A 21,474-nucleotide genomic window follows, 5' to 3' on the forward strand; every position below is an offset into this window, starting at 1 on the left:
CTCTTGGGCCAGATTACACAGGTTGGAAAATCATTGGTTGGTGTAAGGTTTGGCCATCAGTGGACTAGATATTGGAGACTGTGAGCATCATTGTTTCCCTGGGAAAGGCTGGAGAGAGCGAGTACTGGAAAACTGGAGTGACATGGTGCAGATTTGCTTCCCGAGATATAGCCACTGATTCCTCTGTGGTCCTGCTAGCATCGATTGCATCATACTGTCATTCATCTGCTTAACCAGTGTCTCACCATTGCTTGAGTAGAGTCTACACATCAGAGATTCATGGCGGCCATGTATCCCCAAAATCCAAGCCAGGCCTGCCCTGTGGAAATTTATTGCTGAATGAAGAGGCAGGTGAAAAAAGAATGCTTTTTGGATATTTACTGCTCTGAGACAAAGGGAAATCTACATCTAGGCTTTGATATCACACATGACGATTCATTCGGTTGAGCATCTTTTGACCTTTGCCATTTTTGCCCTAATCTTCCCTCAGGTATTTTAGCTCATGGGAAAGAAAAACTGGAGACAAAAATCTCTCTCTTTCCACACATGCATAGAGTGCTTATTCACAGTCTGCGACGATATTGCTAACTACATTGCTTCCTGTATGTGGTGGTATATGTTATTCATCTTAATGATTAAAATTCAAAAATATTACAGAGAGGAAAAAATACTACTTTAGGGATTGGATAAAAGCACAGATTAAGTTCTTCATTTCACACACTGTACTTAACCATCTTATCCTTTGAAGATGAGTTAATGACTTGAAGAGATAAATAATCACTGAGTGATTCTATACATTTGGGGTCTGAAGACTCAAGTGGGATTCCTATGATCCTGTGTGGTGAGAAGAGCCTGAGAATGACATCCCATCTTAATGGAGATGGTATCCCATGCCAGATACAGTGTTGGGCCAGGGTGGTCCTTGGGGACCAATCATGCAGTCTCTGAAGAGGAGGAATATGGCCTCCCCCAGTTTGGGAGCCAGGTGAAGCCAAAGCATGGACTTTGCAGCTACATACACTTGAGTTTGAATTGCATCCTTTGCAGGGACTCAGGGTGTATCTGTGCATGATGTACTTAACTACTCTGAGCCTCAGTGTCCTCCTAGATAAAATGTGGGTGAAAGTTACATAAAGCTGAGGTGGAAGTATAACAACATGGTGTGTACCTGAGTAGACTGCCCAGCACTGGAAACATCAAGCACCTGGTCAAGGGTAATCCTTACTATCCTTACTATCTTTACTCAATTTTAAGTGATGAAACCAGGATTGGACCCACATCTGCGTAGTGCCAGGATGTGAGCAAACTTTGCACCTCCCATGCTGACCTCTTGTGGTTCCCTACTTCTCCAGAAGCAGAGAATCAGACTGCCATTGGAGCAGTTTACAAATTCCCACCCGCTCGTAAAGAAGGTCTTGGTCATGGAAAAGGGACCCATGTTCGCTACAAACTTTAACATCTGCAATTCGTAGTAGAGTGCGCAGCCACATACGCAGTGACCCTTTTGCTGTCTCTGCTGTGTATTTGGCCCCTGAGCAGAAGCGATTGTTACCCTGAGCTTATGCTTTGTTCCCAGTGTAGAAATCAGAGAATAAGAAATGGGATTCAGGCGGCCTTTTCATACTTCCTCTCCCGTTCTCGGTGATTTCCACAGACATAGCATAATTCCTATGATTTGATTTGAAAGGAGAGACCCCCTGCTCAGTGCTGAGTGCTGAGAAATGAATGAGGAATAAAATATGCTTGCACTAGTTTGCATAATAGGGTCCCATTGGCTACAGAGCTGTGTTTGTTGAAGTGGAGACCAGCCAGGGGATTCTGCGCACACAGAGCTGAGCTGGGAGTTCTGGTGCGGGCCCCGGTAATATCCTTAGTGTAATGATAACGTGTCTTAAACTGGAAATTACCCTACTGGAAATGAAAAGAAAGGGTCAGCCTGTCTGATCCTTCCAGCTCTGTGGCGGGGGAGGAGGCTGAGAAACCCAAGCCCGCTTGCTTTCTTTCTGCTAAGCGCCTCCGTCTTTCTCTCTCTCCCCAGTAACAATTTCCAGCAGGAGTCCAAATATACTTAAACACCCATATATGTCATTTTCTTTTACGGAGACAAAGGCAGGCGCCACAAGAGAGTTTTATGCTCAAGGCGCAGTCGCTTATGACGGGCGATCTGCTCTTAAGATAGAAAGGCGAGCGCCTTCCACTTAGAGCTGGTGGTTTTGCAAATCCATTTTCCCGTCATGTTATTACTCCCGTGACTTCCAACAACATTTATTTCCCCTCCCAAGCAATAGGCTCCGATTGTAAAATAAAGTCGCTATATGTTTCAGTGCAACCCCGCTGCGTGGGCTTCCTGGCATGCTGTTAGAAAGTGCTCTAATGGAAGCACGGTGCAAGAACCACCTTGGGGGTCTTTAATAAAACTAGTTAGAACACTAATATATTTTCCTAATTGTTACCAATGCCACGGTCTTCTTAGGGGGGGAGGGCTTCTCCTATTCATTTTCATGTTTGATCTCCACAAACTACCATTGAATTCATTGGCCAGATCTCTAGAAGAGTGTAAAAGCATTTCTGAAAAATTAGACATGTCTCCCTGAGCACATCATTTTAATCCTATGTATTTAGAAATTCTGAAAGGAGTCAAGATAAATAGCCAAGATTAACTTTTGTTGAACGGTGCTGTTTAAGGACCCGCGGTATGTTGTGATAGACTGATGCGAGCTATAAAATAATGTATCTCCCTAGTTCCGGTTTGGTTTTAACAGGTCAGTCACAGGATTACTCCTGTCCTCTCACCTCTGCCCATGGCTGGTGCCACCAAAGTTAAGTTACTTTTGTCATAAGACTATCGGGATGTGTGTCTATGTCGGATTTGCAGGTTTCCCTTAGAGAGCTTTATTACAATAGGATTATAAAGGATAAGAAAGCAGGTTGAGGAACCAACCATCTAGGACTCAGATCCCAGCTCCTCTACATGCTGGCTCTAGAACCACAAGGCAAGATACCTCATCTCACCGTGCTTCTGACTACTTCCCTGTACAACGGAGATAGCAGTAGTACCACAGTGTAGGGTTATTGTAAAAATCTAATGACTCAGCCCATTAAAAGCACTTGGAAGAGTATTGGGCAAATAATAATTAGCAAGTATTATTATTTTCATCATAGTCATATTTTTAATAGGCATCAAGTCCTAATACTGGTTTACTTTAGATTGCTTCTAGGTCACTGTTTTTTATCACAGTGTCCCTAGCATTTCCTTGTGTACTTTAAACTCATAGCAAGAGTTGGTATTGATCACTTGTTGAGAATACAGACATCAGAGTCCGATGTCCTGGGTTCTAATTCTAGCTCTGCTACTTCTCAGAAGCATAACCTTGCACAAGTTGCTTCATTTATCTGGGCATCCGTTTCCTCGTCCTTAAGAATATTCTCAGTACCTATTCATAAGTTTGTTATAGAAATCAGACAATAATGTAATGGCCTTAAAAAGCTTTTGCTAAGTAAAATTTCCTTCTGAAATTGAAGAAATTAAAAACATCATGTCTTAAAGTTAATCTCATACAGACCTGAGATTGATTATTCAATAACTTTATTTAGCACATGGTCACATAAGCACTTACAAATAATGGGTCCAATGAATTACTTTTAAAAGCAAGTTGGTATGGCTGGTATTTCCAATAAAAAAAAAATAGACAATTTCATCTTTTCAACAAAGGTCTTATTATTTATTGGTTGTATGGAAGCTTCTAAGTTCATTAGTATCAAGCTAGATTTTTTTTTTATAAAGGAAAAGAAAAAAGTTGTCATCTAGTTGCAACACTTTTAGTGTCAGAAATAATTGTGCTTTACAGCAAAATGGCAGCCAGAAGAAAGAGGTGCAGAAATATCAACTTTAATTAAACCCCTTCTTTCCAATACACTTTGCAGTTTATATGCGAGAATAATTTATCACCATGTGGATGAACACTTAATACTTGGCATGGTGTAAAATGGGCAGGGATCTTGCTGCACCATATGTTCTTCCCTTTCTGTTTCTTTTTGAGACCTTGAACTTGAAGTATGTGATTCGAGTCATACTTCATCCTTCTATGAGTGGCCTGCTTTGAAGAGCTCACTCACTGGAGATATACCTCAAATAAGATAGGATCCCAGCCACTAAGATGCATTGTGGGATAAAAGGGACCAAGACTGAGACACCATCCTATTGCTTTCCCTTTCACTAGGTTAGGTCAGACCAAGTGGGAGAAAGGGAGCAAGAGGGGCCAGAGTTTTCAAGCAAAGGAGGTGAGATGACGTAAGATAACATGACCACTGGTGGCGTTGTCAACAATTCACCAAGGAGAGGGAGGGGGTGAAGTGTCTAGAACCACGTGTCCCTATGACTCAACTGTAACTGGTAACGTGAGAGTGTCCCCTGAAACAGTCTCAGCCAGGTGTATGGAGCACGTAGAAGAAATACCCCAAAAGCTCTCAGCAGAGCTCCAACCATGACTATGAAACTGGAAGCCACTTGGAGAAAATGGCAGCCAATGGCTTCTAGAGAGAATGAGGCAGAACTACCACAAGGAGAGCTGATGAGGTCTCCTGCAAAGCTAGTGGCAGATTCTGGGCCTTACCTCCAGCTTCTGGACATAAGCTAGGGATCTTCCTGTTGCTTTGCATTGCCTCATTTTAGGGTCTATTCCCTCCTGGGTCCCTGTATATGCTCTTTCCACACAGTTAGTTTGGCTTGCAAGGAATAGCCTTTATTAGGAAATGCCTGGGTCTGAGGGTGAAACTGTTAAATGGATGACACTGCCTTTTTAATCTCTCTCTTCCACATATCCCAAAGTGTCTGTCTAAAATAAATATTAAAGTTGCTGTACCTAAAAAAGAGGCAACCTAATAGGTCACAGAGTGGTATTGGGGGCAGCAATGGATGCCTGAAATTAACTGCCCTTCTGGGCCTCCCCAGATACCAGGTTGCCATATTAGAAAGGAAGCAGAAAGGCTCAAATAGATGAAGTGAAAGGCCATTGGAAGGAAAAGGGTTCTGCAGCATCAAGTTAGAGTTTCACCCATTCCCTTATTTTCTAGACAACTATAGCCAGTAGGCTCTGTTATGTCCATGCGGCTCATTCCTCAACTCCTTAGACAGAGCACCTCTCCGCCCTCTTCAGGGCATCTTCATCTGCAAGTTAAGCACACATCCTTCTTCTTCTGTGTGCAACACACAGTCTAGGAAGAGAGGAAGAGACCCAGTGTGTGCCCAGTTCCCACTCGGTGTCCAGCCCTGTGTGTGCACAGAAATTCTTGTCGTGTCTACTTTCAGATGCCAGCTTGGAGGCTCAGAGTGCCCAGTTGGCATGCCTAATGTTACCTAGATTGTAAGATATATAAATGGTACTTCAATCTAGTTGGTCTGACCTCCAGATCTAGCTTTATGCCATTATGCCAAGACTCATACTCCCTCCTTCCTGTTCCCCTCATCCCCAACAACTTCATATAAACTACATAGCAAATAATTCAGTTTCTAGTCATACAATATTCGGGATTTTCACCAATTTCATTTAAACCTGCCAGTGCTAAAGTGTCATCCTCCATATCTGTCATCCTCTATGTCTAACAATTTCTGAAGAGCCCATCACATTGGTGGCGGGGCTGGCGGAGGGGGTTGTCTGGTTCCAGGAATGAGGAGTCTGATTGGGACTCCAGGGAGAGAGGCTGGTTGTCCAGAAGAAAGTGTGGGGTGCTAAGAGAGGGAAACAGCAACAGAAGTTCCTTAGGGGAGGATTAAGTCTCCAGCACCTGAAAGACAGTCCAGTTGGAAGCCCAGGGACCTGAGGCAGAGGTTAAGGACCAGAGAGGCTCATTACTCACTTAATCAGCCTTGCAGCGAGTGTGAGTCTCATCCCCATTGCAAAGTAAGCTGAACTCCAGGAAGTCAGCTTATCCCAAACCCACAGCCAGTAAGTGGTCAAACAGACACTCAGACCTGGGTTTTCTCCTCATGTAGACATGGAGGGGTTGCTGTGTGTGTGTGCGTGTGTGTGTGTGTGTGTGTGTATCTCACCCACATGTGAGAAGCTGTGATAGAAGAAGGACTATCTCTTACTCATGTCTGCCTCCTCAGTACCAAGAGTGAAGGACTCACATGGTCTAGCCTGGGTGAACGATGAGGGATGGGGTTGAGATGAAGTGGAGGGGAAACCTGCCGCTAACCCGATCTTCCTCTCTGCCTGCAGACACCGCCTGGGGAAGCGGGAAGCCCTGACGTGATGTGCTCAGCGAGCAGAGACATTCCACTCCTGGAGAGGTCCCTGTGACGTGTCCGGGAGGCCGCCCTCGGCCAGGCGCCGCACGGTCCGGGGAAGGGGTGACAGCCGCATTCTCCTGTGCCTACCACGGAACCAAAAATGAAGGAGAACTACTGTTTACAAGCCGCCCTGGTGTGCCTGGGCATGCTGTGCCACAGCCAGGCCTTCAGCACCGAGCGGAGGGGCCACCTGCGGCCCTCCTTCCACGGGCACCACGAGAAGGGCAAGGAGGGCCAGGTGCTGCAGCGCTCCAAGAGAGGCTGGGTCTGGAACCAGTTCTTCGTGATTGAGGAGTACACCGGGCCGGACCCCGTGCTCGTGGGCAGGGTAAGGCTGTTCCGGAGTGGTTTCTCTCCCTCCACCCAACAGGAGGGTATGGCCCAGAAAACGTAGGAGGGGAGACACCATTGGTGTGACCGCCCACTCAGAACCCTAGAGCCATCCTTCCAGCCTTTTTTTAAATTTAATTCTTAGATGTATCCATGTTGAGAACACTTCTGTTTTCCACTTAACATTATAACATAAAGGCTATGTTTTTCTTTATTTTAAAAATATATATATTTTATTGATTTTTTACAGAGAGGAAGGGAGACAGGAGAGAGATAGTTAGAAACATAGATGAGAGAGAAACATCGATCAGCTGCCTCCTGCACGCCCCTCACTGGGGATGTACCCGCAACCAAGGTACATGCTCTTGATTGGAATCGAACTCGGGACCTTCCAGTCCTCAGGCTGACTCTCTATCCACTGAGCCAAACCGGTTTTGTCTTTTTTTTGTCTTTTTTAAAAATATATTTTTATTGATTTCAGAGAGGAAGACAGGAGAGAGAGACAGAAACATCAATGATTAGAGAGAATCATTGATCATTGATCGGCTGCCTCCTGCATGCTGCACACTCCCTACTGGGGATAGAGCCGGCAAACCTGGGCATGTGCCTTGACCAACCAGGAATCAAACTGCGACCTCCAGGTTCATAGGTCAAAGCTCAAACACTTAACCACACCAGCCGGGCAAGGCTACGTTTTTCCATTGACTGCACAATAGTCTACTGAATGGAAATGGTCATTATGTACTTAGCCCTTCTCCAGCTGGAGGCATTTTCCTGACCACACCTAACCCTGACTTGGATACCCTTCCTTGTTATCCTAACCCTCTTTATCCCTTTTAGCATTGCTTTCCTTTCTGTAATACACATGCCTGTTTAATTGTCCATCGCCCTCCTTGGGAGCCTGTACAAAGTGTTCAGAACCCCTGCCATTGGGCTTTCCCAGTGGGAGTAGCTGTGTGTTGGGGGAAAGACTGCAGAAGAGACAGGACCTAGATGGGCATTTCAGCATCTCTGGCACAAGCCATGCCCACTAAGAGGAAGCATAGGGGAAAGGTGGAGAACGTGAAGTAGTGAGTGATGTTTAAAACCTAGGGACACAAGAATGTGTCTGGTGGGATGGCAGAAAGAATAAAGTTAAAGTGGTTGGGTCCTATGCATCTTTCTTTGGAGATACTGCTGGTCTACAGTTTCCAATGAATCGGGGGAGTAGACTAGATGACTGGTTCCCTAATAATCTCTTATTGGACGACTGTCAAGTGGTTTAAGATGCTCTGAGAACGTGGAATTTGGAGGGCTTGCAGGTTTCTTGCGGAAGCTCAGTCTGTGTCCCGCCATGCTATGCAGAGCAGAGCTGTAGGTCCGCAGAGTCAGGAGTTGGCTGTGTCTGCCTCAGCTACAGGATCCCTCCACAGCACTGGATGGTTTCCCACAATGCATTTCATGTTGAACCTAATAAATACTATTGTCAGTTGTATGAATTGTCTTTGTTGGTGAGAAAGAAAGGAATTTATTTGTGACTTTGAAATCCAAAAGCAAGAAAAAGTTATGAGCGGTGTATTTTAAATCTTTTCAGTGTTTTAGTTGGTCATCAAATGATGTCTAGTTAATTCCCAAGAGTCTTGCCAAATCATATGCACCTACAGGGATCCTCTGAGCTGAAATATTTGGTGTTTCACTGAGGCATTGCAAAATCAATGAGATATTTTTGGAAAAATTGAATTGATACAAAAATTTTTATAAAGCACTGTGTTCAGTCTTCTTTTGTGACTCTGGACAAACTCTCAAAGCCTTGGTTTCCTAAGAGTGATGATTAAAATGACATTGATAATAATAAATGTAAAACATTATAATAATTTATTATCTATAATAATAAAAGCATAATATGCTAATTAGACCAGATAGCTGGATGATCTTCCAGACAAAATCAGGGCTGTGAGGGCCAAGGCAGCTGAGCTGTGAGGCAGCCACATGGCTGTGAGGGCCGAGCCCCTTGCAAGAATTTTGTGTATAGGGCTGGCCTCTAGTCCTATCTAATAAAGAGGAACTATGTTAATTGTCCCTCATGCCATCACAAAGATGGCGGCCCCACAGCCGAGGCTTGCGCTACCGGCAGTGGCAGCAACAGAGGTATGATGGGGCATCACCTTCCCCTGATTGCTGGGTTGCCTCCCGCCCCTGAGGGCTCCCAGACTGTGAGAAGGAGCAGGCCAGGCTGAGGGACCCAATGTCCCAATTTTCATGCACCGGGCGTCTAGTTATATAATAATAAATAAAAGCTTTTTATTTTTTCAGGCTTTTTTCATGTAGTCCTTATAATGGAGGCTTTTGGTTTTTATTATCCTGTCAGTTACTCTTACAACCTATGAGAATGATGCTTATCTCTTCCCACTGAAGACAGAATGAGGGCAGATTTAGATGAAAGCTTCAGAAATTGAGGTTGGACAACAAGGGAGGGTGAGTTTATTACAGGAAGATCAGCTATGGAGCTTGAGGGAGAGAAGGCAGGAAGGCACAGGATGGGGAGTTAGGCGACCTAGGTGACTTCCTGGCCCTGCCAGGTGTGGACTTGGGCAGGTACCACAATTCCCCTGGGCTTTGTCAAAGGAGGAGGAAACCTACAGACATTTAAGATTCTTCCCATGGCCTGAGAAGCTGCATGTGTCTCAGTTTTCAGCCATCCCTATTTCCCCATTTTCATCTGCCAGCCCCATTTCCTCATTCACCATGCCCCCCTCAGCAGGTCTTCTGGAAAAAGTCTAATCTATGAATTGTTTGTAGCACCAAAATCCTGGAAGTAGTTTTCATGTCTTTTGGGAGAAAACTGCTAAAAGAAATGATCATGGCATCCACACAGTAGATGAAGTATGTCCCCAGGTGGAAGGGTCACCCAAGTTTATTCTTCAAGGACAACCGAAGGGAAGAGGGACCTGTGCCCTGTGGCACTTTGTTGCATAAAAATAAACAGGGCATTTGCATATCTATATAATTATTCTTGCATATGACAGAATGTGTCACAGAAGACTCATGGGAATCTGGTAACAACAGTTGTGTCTGAGTAGGGAAAATGAAGGAATAGGAATCAGAACTGAGGGAAAAGTTAGTGATCGCATAAGTGTTTGTTTTTTATTATTTGTAAGATGCAAATATTTCTTTCAAAATAACTGCATATGAATGATATGTATGTGTATATATTTTGTATGTTACATACACACGAAGGAGGAGAGAGAGCATGATTCTTAGAATTAAAAAAATTCACCGCTCCCAGCTGTGTGACCTTGGCCAAGGCATTTATCTTCTCTAATATTCCATTTTCTCATATGTACAATGGGGTCAGGATGTCTCCCCTCGTGTGTGTGTGTGTGTGTGTGTGTGTGTGTGTGTGTTGTACATGGTGTGTTGCAGCAAACAGCATGGAAGTGGGTCTCTGTCTCCCTGTACAGCCTTCCTGGAATTACAAATCTCCATTTCTCTTTTTTTAGCTTCATTCCGATATTGACTCTGGTGATGGGAACATTAAATACATTCTCTCAGGTGAAGGGGCTGGCACCATTTTTGTGATTGATGACAAATCAGGGAACATTCACGCTACCAAGACATTGGACCGCGAGGAGAGAGCCCAGTACACGCTGATGGCTCAGGCCGTGGACAGGGACACCAACCGGCCGCTGGAGCCTCCATCCGAGTTCATCGTCAAGGTCCAGGACATCAATGACAACCCTCCCGAGTTCCTGCATGAGACCTATCATGCCAACGTGCCCGAGAGGTCCAACGTGGGTGCGTATGGCAGGGGAGACCCGGTCTGCCTGCAAGAGTGGTCTCTGGGGTTGGGGGCAGGAGGGACGGGGGGAGGAAGGCACCCTTCTCCCAGATCAGGAAGGAGAATTTAGGCTGTATTTTCCATGAATAACAAGTGAAATTTTATCTGTGTAGTCTTAGACAGTTAAAATGGACCTGAGGGTTTAACATCTAAACTTATAATAGAAACCATGAGGGAGTGTGAAGTGGGAAGGATATGATTGAATCCAGATCGTCTCCACTCTGGCATTCTTAGCTGAGTGACTTGGAATTAGTTAGGTCTGTTCTCTGAGCCTTAGTTTCCACCTCTATAAAATGGGAATAACAATTATTAGTTGTGCAGGATTAGAGGTACTCTGTATTCAGTCACTAGTACATGTTTGGTTAGGAAAACTAGTGGTAATATTTGTAACTTGTAGGCATTGTGATAATGATGTATATGCACTATTTCATTTAATTTTTGCAATGATTCACCTTTGCAATGAAGTGTTTCCTACTTGACATAATTTTGCATATGGGAAACCCAAGCCTGAAATAGGTGAACTAATTTACCCAAGGTCACCTGGCCCTTGAAGTGGATCCAGAACACACACTTAAGCATGGCACTATGTCACCATCTAGCAGAATAATCCAGAAGTGGGCATGTCTTTCCATTGTGTATCAAGACAGGTTGCATGATTCCCAGCTAGCCACATTCCCCTGGCCATGACTTGCACTTGACGTTGTAGAATGCATGCAGTCGTGGTCTTTTGAGAAACATGTCCCCTGTTAAGAAAGGTTTGCCTTTCAGAGAGTGGGCAGGGCTGTTCTAGTCAGGGAGTGAGCCTGGTTATAAGGATCAGAGGTTGAGAGCTCAAATGAACTGAAGGGTCATCAGGGCCAAGCCACCCTTTTACAGGTGAGAAAAACAAAGCAGCAGGGATGGGCATCAGCCTGCTTGAGAAATTTAGATGCAGTAGTGACCCTGGGACCCTAAGCTCCTTGCCCTTTGCATGTGGAGCTTGTGATGTTAAAAGAAGTAGTCCCTTACTCCTCCTCCAGGAAAAGTCATCCCTCTCGTACTTTACGGAAGCCGGGCTGAGCCATTCCTCACCACCTTCTCTCCCCGTGGCCCTGCCCAGGCTCCTCATCCCTCAGTAATCACCTGGGGACTTAATGAGAAACAGTAGACATCAAATAAGCCATTTCAGAGAAGACAGTAGTGTCAGCAGCTGAGCCAGTGGGGCAAAGGCCAGTCACCAAAAAGGATTCTCCAGGGGAATTTTCACTGTTTCCACCTTTTGGGGGCTCCTCGATTCTCAGGAAAAATATACAGACTTTCCACTGTGGCCTGAGAGTAGACTGTGGCACAGCCCTGGGTTCCTGTCACACCGCACCTCTGACCAACTAGGCCAGTGGTCGGCAAACGCATTCGTCAACAGAGCCAAACATCCACAGTAAGACGATTGAAATTTCTTTTGAGAGCCACATTTTTTAAACTTAAACGTCTTCTAATGCCATTTCTTCAGCATAGACTCGCCAAGGCCGTGGCATTTAGTGGAAGAGCCACACTCAAGGGGCCAAAGAGCCACAAGTGGCTCGCGAGCCGCAATTTGCCGACCACAGACCTAGGGGAACCCGGACAAGTTCTTACATCTTTCTCGGTTTTCCTTTTGTCATTTATAAAATGAGAATAATGTAAAGAATGGGGAGGGGGAACTAACACGGATGTAGAATGCGAAGAGTGGTACTAAGTGGAACTCGGGACACAAATGCAGCATCACAAAATTAATCGTTTTCCTAGCTGTTTCATGGCAGAAAATAGGTCCTATTTGCCCTGATACAGCTCCTCCGCCTAGAACAGAGTCTGGTTATGTGGAAAGAGCTCCAGAAAGTTGTTTGCAGAAAATCAGGCATCCCAGAAGCATCGTTAGGAGAACGTGAGAGTTACTGTTACACCAGGCGGAAATCACGGCCACCGTGGGCCTTCGAGGTTGTCAGAGGCTGCGCAGATGGCTCCCTGGCCTCCCACAGGGAACTGGCCTGGCTGCTGCAAATGTCACGGCAGCAACTCGATTTTGCTTGTTTGTTGGATGGGGGAAGACTCCCCACTCCAATCACCTCCCAGTTTTCAAAATGGATTGTAAAACTTCCTTTCTCTCCCACCCCATAGCTCACAAGTCCAGTAGATGCAAATGAAGAATGAAAAAAGGGACAGGGGCAGGGTACCTGGATGTGCCCGAAACAGTGCCTGGCGCAGAGGAATTTGAAAATTGTCTCTCTACTGCCATTCCCAAACCCAACACCTCATGCCCTCAGATCCTGTGACTGTCAGGGAGCACATTTTTCTAGGAAATGCTCTCTCATCTCCCTGCAGCTCCCTGGTTTGCTGTCACTCTGACCCACACATGCTCACCCTGCCTCTCAGCTGATGCCAGCTGGTGCTTTCTGTGGCCTGGCCGCCTCACCCCTCAGAGGCGGGGCGATGATGCAACTGTCAGGCCCGTAGGGAATGGCCTTCTGCGTGATATTTATAGCCACAAATTAATTAAAACGTAGTAGGAGCAGCCGCTTTCTTACGTGCGGAGCAACAATAAGAGGATGTGTTGATTGCTCTGTGCAGATGGAAAGGGCCTGCATCCTGTCCTTTCGTGGAAAGCCAGTCATCCCTAATTACCCCTTCTTATGCTCTTTGGGGAGGTTTTTATTTAATTATCTAATCGATTGAATATCTCAACTGCCATGGGTCTTTAGAATGTTTTTGCAATAATATTCAGAGTAGCATTTTAACTACCAAGCATAGCAGGGAGAACTATGAATATAGAAAGTTCATTTCTAAGGTGTGGGAATGAAGAGGAAAGGAAGGGAGGAAGAAGGACGGAAGGAAGGAATGGTAGAAGAGGAAAGGAGATGGAGGTAGGGAAGGAAAGAGGAAGGAAGGAAGGAAGGAAGGAAGGGAAGCTACTTTGCATTTCAACTCCAGGAAATGAAAGCATATTAAATTATCTCCTCCGTTTTTTTATTTTAAGACGAAACTGTGTAAACTAGAATAGGATTTGAAAAGCCAAGAGACCACAACTAATGCCTCCATTTCACTCCTAAGGCACATCGGTAATCCAGGTGACGGCCTCAGATGCGGATGACCCCACCTACGGGAACAGCGCCAAGCTGGTGTACAGCATCCTGGAAGGACAGCCCTACTTCTCGGTGGAGGCACAGACAGGTACCCTGACATGTCCCTGTGGCTGGTGACACCTTGTGAATAAGGAGCCCAGGCCTGCTCCCTCAACCTAGTTGACCCTCTGCTTTCTCAGGCATGGAAAGGGCCACCTCCCGGAGTTAGTGCGAGTGTCCAACATTGCAGGTGCCTGGCATCCAAGGAGCCATATAGTCGTATTCCACCATGTCCTAACAATAAATAGAATCTTAAAATGCCACTTGTATCTTAAGATTGTATCTTAGAAGTCAACTCAAATTGAAGATATTTTATCTTAAAATATTTGAGTTTGATCTTAAAATTCAACAGTGGACCCAAGTGAAGAGGCCACACAAGCTGATACAAAGACTGGCGGCTCCCAGAGGCATGCAGGGCTGTTAATGCCCAAGTGAGTTTGGGAGGCGGCACATTCGGGTCTCCATTGGGCTGATAGACACCCTGTGGGCCTGAGCATCAGCAAGACGCTCCCTCACATTTCTTACAGAAAACTAACAGCACATCCCAAGAGTGAATGCTTGTAGCAACCCAAACCGAAGTGTTTCACTTCGTTTATGCTAAGTGTGACTCGAGAATCCTCTTAGACTACACATCAAAACCCTGTGAAACTGCCCGTCCACAATATTACACCCTATGGTCCCTTACTTCTCTCCACAATAGGCCCCATATATTTGGAAGATGTTTACGAACAATTCACACTTATTGCTAAACATTTCTCAAATATATCTACGTGTGCACATAGTCCACCCATCAGATACTTTGCTCATTTTCTTGATATTATTTCCGCCTCCCTATGCCATTGTTTATTTGTAGCCACTGCGCTTCAGATCACAACGTGCGGGGCTACTAGCTTTGGTTTCATTAGAAACCAAAGCACTTGTATGTAGCCTTTCCAGCTCACCCAAGGATGAATGTGGGATTTCATCTCGACTTTTGAGATGCTCAACATGAGTGGGGGACTCGCAACCTTCTTGGGTTCAGGGTCTCCTACTTTGAACCTAATACATTATTTACAGACAGAAGAATGAGGCCCCAGGAGATCAAGGGTGTTTCCAGAAACATGCAAACATGGGAGTAAGAGAGTGGTAGGACCTAAGGCGTCCGCAGTGCTCTTCATGTTTCCATTGGAAAGGTTGCCATTTGTACAGAGGGGGAAAGCTCACACATGTTCCCAAGAGATTTAACTGAGCCTGATTTTAATATGTGTGCTAATATCTAGGGATTTTTTTAATTACATAGTTAATTTATCACTATTGTCAGCGACAGGTAATCATAGAGTAAATGTTTGCATAAGCATTGTTTATCTTTTTAATCCATATGGTTCACTCTTTTCAATTTTAGTATTAACATTTTAAGGTATTGCATGAAATATATGCTTTGTTCTTTTAACCTAATATGGACCACACATAGAAATATTTCCCAGAATTGCATGCAGGGATAGACTTCAAAAGATTCTATTGGTAATCCAGAAATTGGTTTCAGTCATGGATACCCTCAAATATTTCAGTAATTATATATGTATGAGAATATGAAGCTGTTGCTTGCATTTGAAATGCAACATATAAAACATATAATTTCAGTGCTGTATTAGTGATTATGGCAGTTTACTGGAAATACATCTCTGGTGCTCCAGGCATGGCTACTTTGAGTTATAGTTATGTTGTAGTAACTTTTCTGTGAGGATAGGTTCTCTCTCACTCACCTTTGCATGCCTGGGACCTAGTCATTTTTGGTTATGGGGAATGCCCGGCCCATGGGCCCTATAAGTCCCCCAAAACCATTTGGTCTGGCCCTGTCAAGGCATTAAGCATGAGTTAATTAAAAGTTTGACCAAATATATAATAGGCTAATTTTTAAGTTGATCATTCTGTAAAACCTGAGAATGAAGTTATAAATATACAGATGGCCCTGGGCAGAAGAAAGGTTCCCCACCCCTCTTATAAGTGAACTCCTGTGATGTTTTCTGCTCCCCTGTCCAGGTATCATCAGAACAGCCCTTCCCAACATGGACAGGGAAGCCAAGGAGGAGTACCACGTGGTGATCCAGGCCAAGGACATGGGCGGACACATGGGTGGACTCTCAGGGACAACCAAAGTGACGATCACACTGACCGATGTCAACGACAACCCACCAAAGTTCCCGCAGAGTAAGTAGGTGGGCTTGGTTTTTGCCTTTCAATAGTGCTGCAGCTGGCCATCCTCCCTCACCCAGTCCTGCTTCTCTCAGCTCGGAAGAAAAAGTCTAGAGAAATGGAGGTGTTTTACATCATCCTTGTCAAAAACTAAAGCAAGACAGCAGCATCCACAACAACAAAAACAATGGAATAGAGCTAGCAGGAGAAACAGGAGACTTAAAAAAGTCCTAGGATCCTGGAAACAGGAAGTTGATTGTGCTAGGTATCTTACCAGACACTAGTGATGCCATCTAGTGATGAATGAGCCAGTCTCTGACTCAGTGTCCTCCTTTGCAACCTGGGAACAGCAGAGCCTAAATTAGTTACTGGCTGCTATAGAACAGACTGCCTGGAACCTTTGTGGTTTAAAACAATATAGTTGTTTTTGTTTTTAGGTTTTTGTTTTTGTTTTTTTGTCATTATTCTGCAATTTGGGCAAAATGTGGAGAAAACTGCTGTTTCTATAGTGCCAACTGGGGACTGTTCACTGGGATTAGAGGTGCACTTCCAATGGGGCTCACTCATATGCTGGTGAGGTGGTGCTGGCTGTTGGTTCCTCTCCATGGGGGCCTCTCCCTGTATAGGGTTTGAAAGGGTTGCCCCCAAGGAATCAAGCAGAACTGACCTGCCTGTGGGGCCATATTTGGTTGTCTTCCTTCTTCCTGAGCAGCCGAGTCTGTTCATATGGGCTGCTCAGGACTTTCCCTATTTCAAACACCCAGACAGACACATGGTTTGTGTTTCTCAGGTCCTCCAGGGGTGTTCAGGTGCCTTCTTTAAGGGATGCCTTCCCTGCCTCCTCCATTCAAAATCTTTCTTTCCAGCTTTCTCCTTCTCACTACACATACTTAATGCAAGTGCACACAGGGTCACACACAGACACACACTCATACACACACATATACACATATTCATAACCTGCCTTCACACAGTTACATACAGTCCATACTTCACTGTCCCATTATGCTCCTCTCCATAACCTACCAAGTGTCCCTTCTTCCCAGGACTGACATCAGCGTGTGTACACATTTCGTGTTTCCCTTTAGGGTAATTGTCTCTTTAAGGGAGCAATCTCGACGATTTCATTGACTACTGGGTTTTCAGGGCCTGGGGCAGTGACTGGGACATAGTAAGTTGCCAATAAATAATAAATAAATATATGTGGCAGGGTCATGCTGTGGGACATGTTTGCAGGTAAGCTAGTGTTTGAACAAATGGTGAAGGGAGTGAAGTAAGAGGAAAGTCATACTGAGTTAGAAAGGGTCATGACCTTGAAGGGAATGAAAAGAAGTCTTGGCTGATTGAATGCTTAAGAATGACATAGCCCTCCAGCGCTTGCTGATGGGAAATGTAACTGAGCAATCTTCCTTTCCTCATGTGGGGCAGGGGACCCCACTCCATCTCCTCAGACCCCGGGATTGTTTCATCATTCCTTGTAAAACACATTTCTTTGACACATGGGCCATGCAGGCTCTTCCATCCATTCCCTTCATGTTTTCAATCAATAGGAAGTTCAATTTCAAAGGCTTTGAGAAATGTATTGGGGTTCAACGGAATCTAAAGTCCTCCAGCTAAGAAATGAAAGGGAAAATAAGAGGAAATGTCTTCTTCTTCTAGGCGTATACCAGATGTCTGTGTCAGAAGCAGCGGTCCCCGGGGAGGAAGTCGGGAGAGTGAAGGCTAAAGACCCCGACATTGGTGAAAACGGCTTGGTTGCATACACTATTGTTGATGGAGACGGCATGGAATTGTTTGAAATCACAACGGACTATGACACCCAGGAGGGCGTGGTGAAGCTGAAAAAGGTGAGTGAGGATGAGGAACCAGACATATCAGTGGTTTGGCCTCCTCTGCCAAGGCATCGTGGCAAAACACGCAGAGTTGAAGATTTCAAAAAAATGCAAACATGGGCATCTGGGGCTGACCTGCTTTTACAGCTGAGCTCTGAGCTCTGGGGAAATGGCAGGACTGTATTCCAGAGGGGGATGGGGAGAGAAGCAAGGGAGATTGGGACACCTGCCTGAGATTGCTAGTTAGCTCTGGGCATAGTTTTGCCCTGGAAGGAAAGACAGCTAGACACATCTTCATTTGGGAGAAGCAGCACTGAGCATGTGTGAAGTTCCCCCTGTGGCTTGGCCCAGCCAAGTCTGTTCATATAGGCTGCTCAGAGCTTGTCCTATCTCAAACATCCAGGTTCCATTGCACTGCTATTATTTTGCTCTCAAAATTGAACTCAAAAGCCCAGTCAATGTGGCTCAGTGGTTGAGCATCTACCCATGAATCAGGAAGTCACGGTTCGATTCCTGGTTAGTGCATATGCCTAGGTTGCAGGCTCAATACACAGAAGGGGGCATGCAGGAGGCAACTGATCAATGGAGTTTCTCTCTCATTGATATTTCTATCTCTTTATCCCTCTCTCTTCCTCTCTAAAAATTAATGAAAAACTTATTTTTTTTTAAAAAAAATTGAACCCAAGAAACAACAATTCAAGACAATGGGGAGTTTATTGTTCTTTTCTTTGCTTTGTTTTTAAGATCAAACATCTTCTCAATACTCAGTATTGGCCAGAGAAAGCCTGAGCCTCTTCCAAACACTCCTTGTTTATCTTTCACAAAAACCATTGAAAAGGTAGATAATCTGATTCCTGTGGACAAGGAGACCTCCATTTAATTATGAGGAGACGGGCTCAGACAGACTACACAGTTTGACGCTGTCCTAGTCACACAGCTAGGAATTCACAGGCATGGGATTCAAACGTAGAGTATTCTTGAACAATTTCACTCTCAAGACAGTTTAGCAACAGCTGGGCCACTAGAGCTTATAAAGGAGAGCCAGCTAGGACTCACTTAAGTGAAGAAACGGTTACCGTCTATTCTCACATGGTTTTCCTCTTGATTTACCATTTGAGAAATCAACCCCTCTCCATCATCAAAGTGTGGGGAGCATTTAATGTGAATTGGATGACAGGGTTACCTTGGTTTTAATCAAGCATTCATTTTCAACCTGGTTTTCTAGCATGAATATTAAGCTTCTCAGGGTGATGGAAGAGATAGGACTGTAACACTGCTAAAAATATAATTTGAAGAATCAATAAAGAGGCCCGTAGTTAATGAGAAATGGAGGGTGGACTGAAAAAAAGTGGAGCGGGCAGGAGAGATGTCCTCCAGGGGGCTGGCTTGTCATAACATTTGAAGGCACTATTGGGTTTGGGAGAAATATGATGGGTCACAAAACAAGAAGATGGGGGAAGGGGACTCTGTTGTAAACGCATATGGAATAGGTGAGCTTTGGCTACTTGGAAACATGGACATTAGTGACAGTGACTGGAGTGTCCTCAGGGCCTGGGGTAATTATTCCCTCCGGCTTCTCCTCTGGAAGAACCTCCGTGTGAATTGTGTGTAGCATAGCGCTGTCAACTTAGCGCGTTAATTAATACTATTATCCCTCTTGCTTGACACTGACATATGAGCATTGACATCAGCGATTTCTGCCTGGCGTACTCTGCTGTTCAAAGTAATTGGGTAGTTGGTTATGCGAAGGTTGTCACCTGTTTTCAGTGTGTTTAGGGTATAAACACACACTGTGTCTCCAAAATCCCGAAGCATTAAAATCGCCCCGTGGAACTCGCACATGGCAAATGAGCTCTCCGCACAAGATTAATTTGCACATTTCCCCCCAATGCAGCGTGTTTATTCCAAGCAAGAGGATAATAGTCTATAAAGCACTGCTGTGTAGGTTTAAAACAGAGAAAGATGTCTTTTCCTTCCCTAAACTTATAGCACAAAGTTCCAAATGTCCACTGGAAAAAAAAATGAGAGAAAAAAAAAACACACAAATGAGTAGCAGAGTAAAATGATGGGTCCTTGTGGAAGTCATATAAAAGGGTATGGAGAGATAATGGGAATATTTTTGTCTTTTAAAAATATTCTTCTTTTTTTTTTTTTTGCTAATTTATTGATTTATCCATTTTTTACCAAGAGTTATTGAGTTGTTATTTATCATGCAGGCCCTGTAAGGGAGGCTAGATGACTGAGGTTGAAGAGACAGAGTCTTGGCCACAGAGAGGTCACAATTTAACAGGACAGAGAAGTAAAATGACAGTTACAACAGAGCACATTTTCTTATCCCTGGCCCTAACACCATTTCGGGACAGATCATTTTTCTTGCAGGGGCTGATCTGTGCATTGTATGATGTTTAGCAGCATCCCTGGCCTCTCCTCACTGGATGCCAGTAAGCAAACCCCACCAGTTAGGATAATAATGAATAGTTGTAGGCAGTGCCTGAGGAACCCTGAGGGAAGTTAGCACAAAAGCACTCCCCAGGTGAGAACCAACTGTAACAACGTGTGATCATATCTATGAATAGGGACATAACGACTTCTTACAGGGGCCGATCTTCAGTGGAGTCTCCACGGATGAGTAGGAATTTACCAGATAGATAAGGAGAGGCAGGGTAGAAAAGGAGCTCGTGACAAACTCCTTGGAATCTGGTATCGATGGAAACAGGACAGGTTTAGGAAACTTGAATAAGTTCTGTCTCCAGGGTTTAGAGATGGATGCAGAGAGACCATTGCAAAATAGCTGTTGGAACTCAAGAAGGGAGAAATTGTAAAGAACAGAAGGCAGAGGAAGGGAAGATAAAGAATCCAAGAAAGATCTAGGAGGCAGAGTCATTCACTTATGGAAGAGCTTAGGAAGCAACAGCTTTCCCTCCTGGTTACAGTGTGCAGAGGAGAGAACTGCCCTCTCTGTGAGGGCTAAAGAAGAACCAATGAAAGTGAAGGTGAGACTTATCACTGGCTTGATCCACTTCTGGGGCAAAATCCAATCTGTTCATGGCAACACCCTTGACTCACTGGGGCTTCTATTTATCAAAGAGATACCCTGGCGCTGTTTCTGAGTTATTTACTTTCCACCAAATATATTCCATGTAAAACAGTGCGAGAGCAGCATCGGAAAACATTTTAAATATTCCCTACTGTAATAAAGCCATTTTGATGTCTAAGTATTCCCTTAAATTCCTTGCCCACATGCATATTGATGTGGATATATAACATTTTACATATCTGCAATCATAGTGTCATCAGATTGGTTAACTTAGTGTCACATCAAAAAAAATTTACCTGTTATTATATGCCATGCATAATCATTTCTTTTTTAAAAAATATATTTTATTGATTTTTTACAGAGAGGAAGGGAGAGAGATAGAGAGCTAGAAACGTCGATGAGAGAGAAACATTGACCAGCTGCCTCCTGCACACCCTCTACCGGGATGTGCCTGCAACCAATGTACATGCCCTTGACCGGAATCGAACCTGGGACCTTTCAGTCTGCAGACCGACGCTCTACCACTGAGCCAAACTGGTTTTGGCTGCATAATTATTTCTAATGACTACATGACATCCCATCCTACGGACGGGCCATTATTTCCTTGATAAAATCTCATAGTGGGATTTGGTGTTTTGTGGGTGATTAGACATAACCCTCTTCTCTATCTAACAAACATCACATCTTCTTGAATATTGTTATATTCTCTTGAATTCATCCCCCAGGGAGAGTTTTCAGAGGTGGGATAGTAATTGAGGGGGTAGTAAGGTTTTTATGGCTCGTATACAGTGTTGCCTCATTTAGCTTTATTTCAACTACTCATAACATGAATATAAATGTACATGTGGGAAGTGACATTAAAT

At 44.5% G+C, this 21,474-nt stretch overlaps 1 protein-coding gene across 1 annotated transcript in view; it reads left to right on the top strand.

Moving 5' to 3' along the window:
* The window catches only part of CDH11 (cadherin 11), a 72,791-nt gene that overhangs the window by 21,888 nt on the left and 29,429 nt on the right, over nucleotides 1-21,474 (top strand). Inside the window, exons 2-6 of the mRNA XM_036440617.2 lie at nucleotides 6,222-6,620; nucleotides 10,102-10,396; nucleotides 13,500-13,619; nucleotides 15,590-15,757; nucleotides 17,402-17,589. Of these exons, the coding sequence (XP_036296510.1) occupies nucleotides 6,393-6,620; nucleotides 10,102-10,396; nucleotides 13,500-13,619; nucleotides 15,590-15,757; nucleotides 17,402-17,589 (999 nt within the window). The 5' untranslated portion in view covers nucleotides 6,222-6,392. The remainder of the gene's footprint in view (nucleotides 1-6,221; nucleotides 6,621-10,101; nucleotides 10,397-13,499; nucleotides 13,620-15,589; nucleotides 15,758-17,401; nucleotides 17,590-21,474) is intronic.

This window comes from Pipistrellus kuhlii, unplaced genomic scaffold (genome assembly GCF_014108245.1).
Source record: "Pipistrellus kuhlii isolate mPipKuh1 unplaced genomic scaffold, mPipKuh1.p scaffold_m20_p_17, whole genome shotgun sequence".
Taxonomy (NCBI): Eukaryota; Metazoa; Chordata; class Mammalia; order Chiroptera; family Vespertilionidae; genus Pipistrellus; species Pipistrellus kuhlii.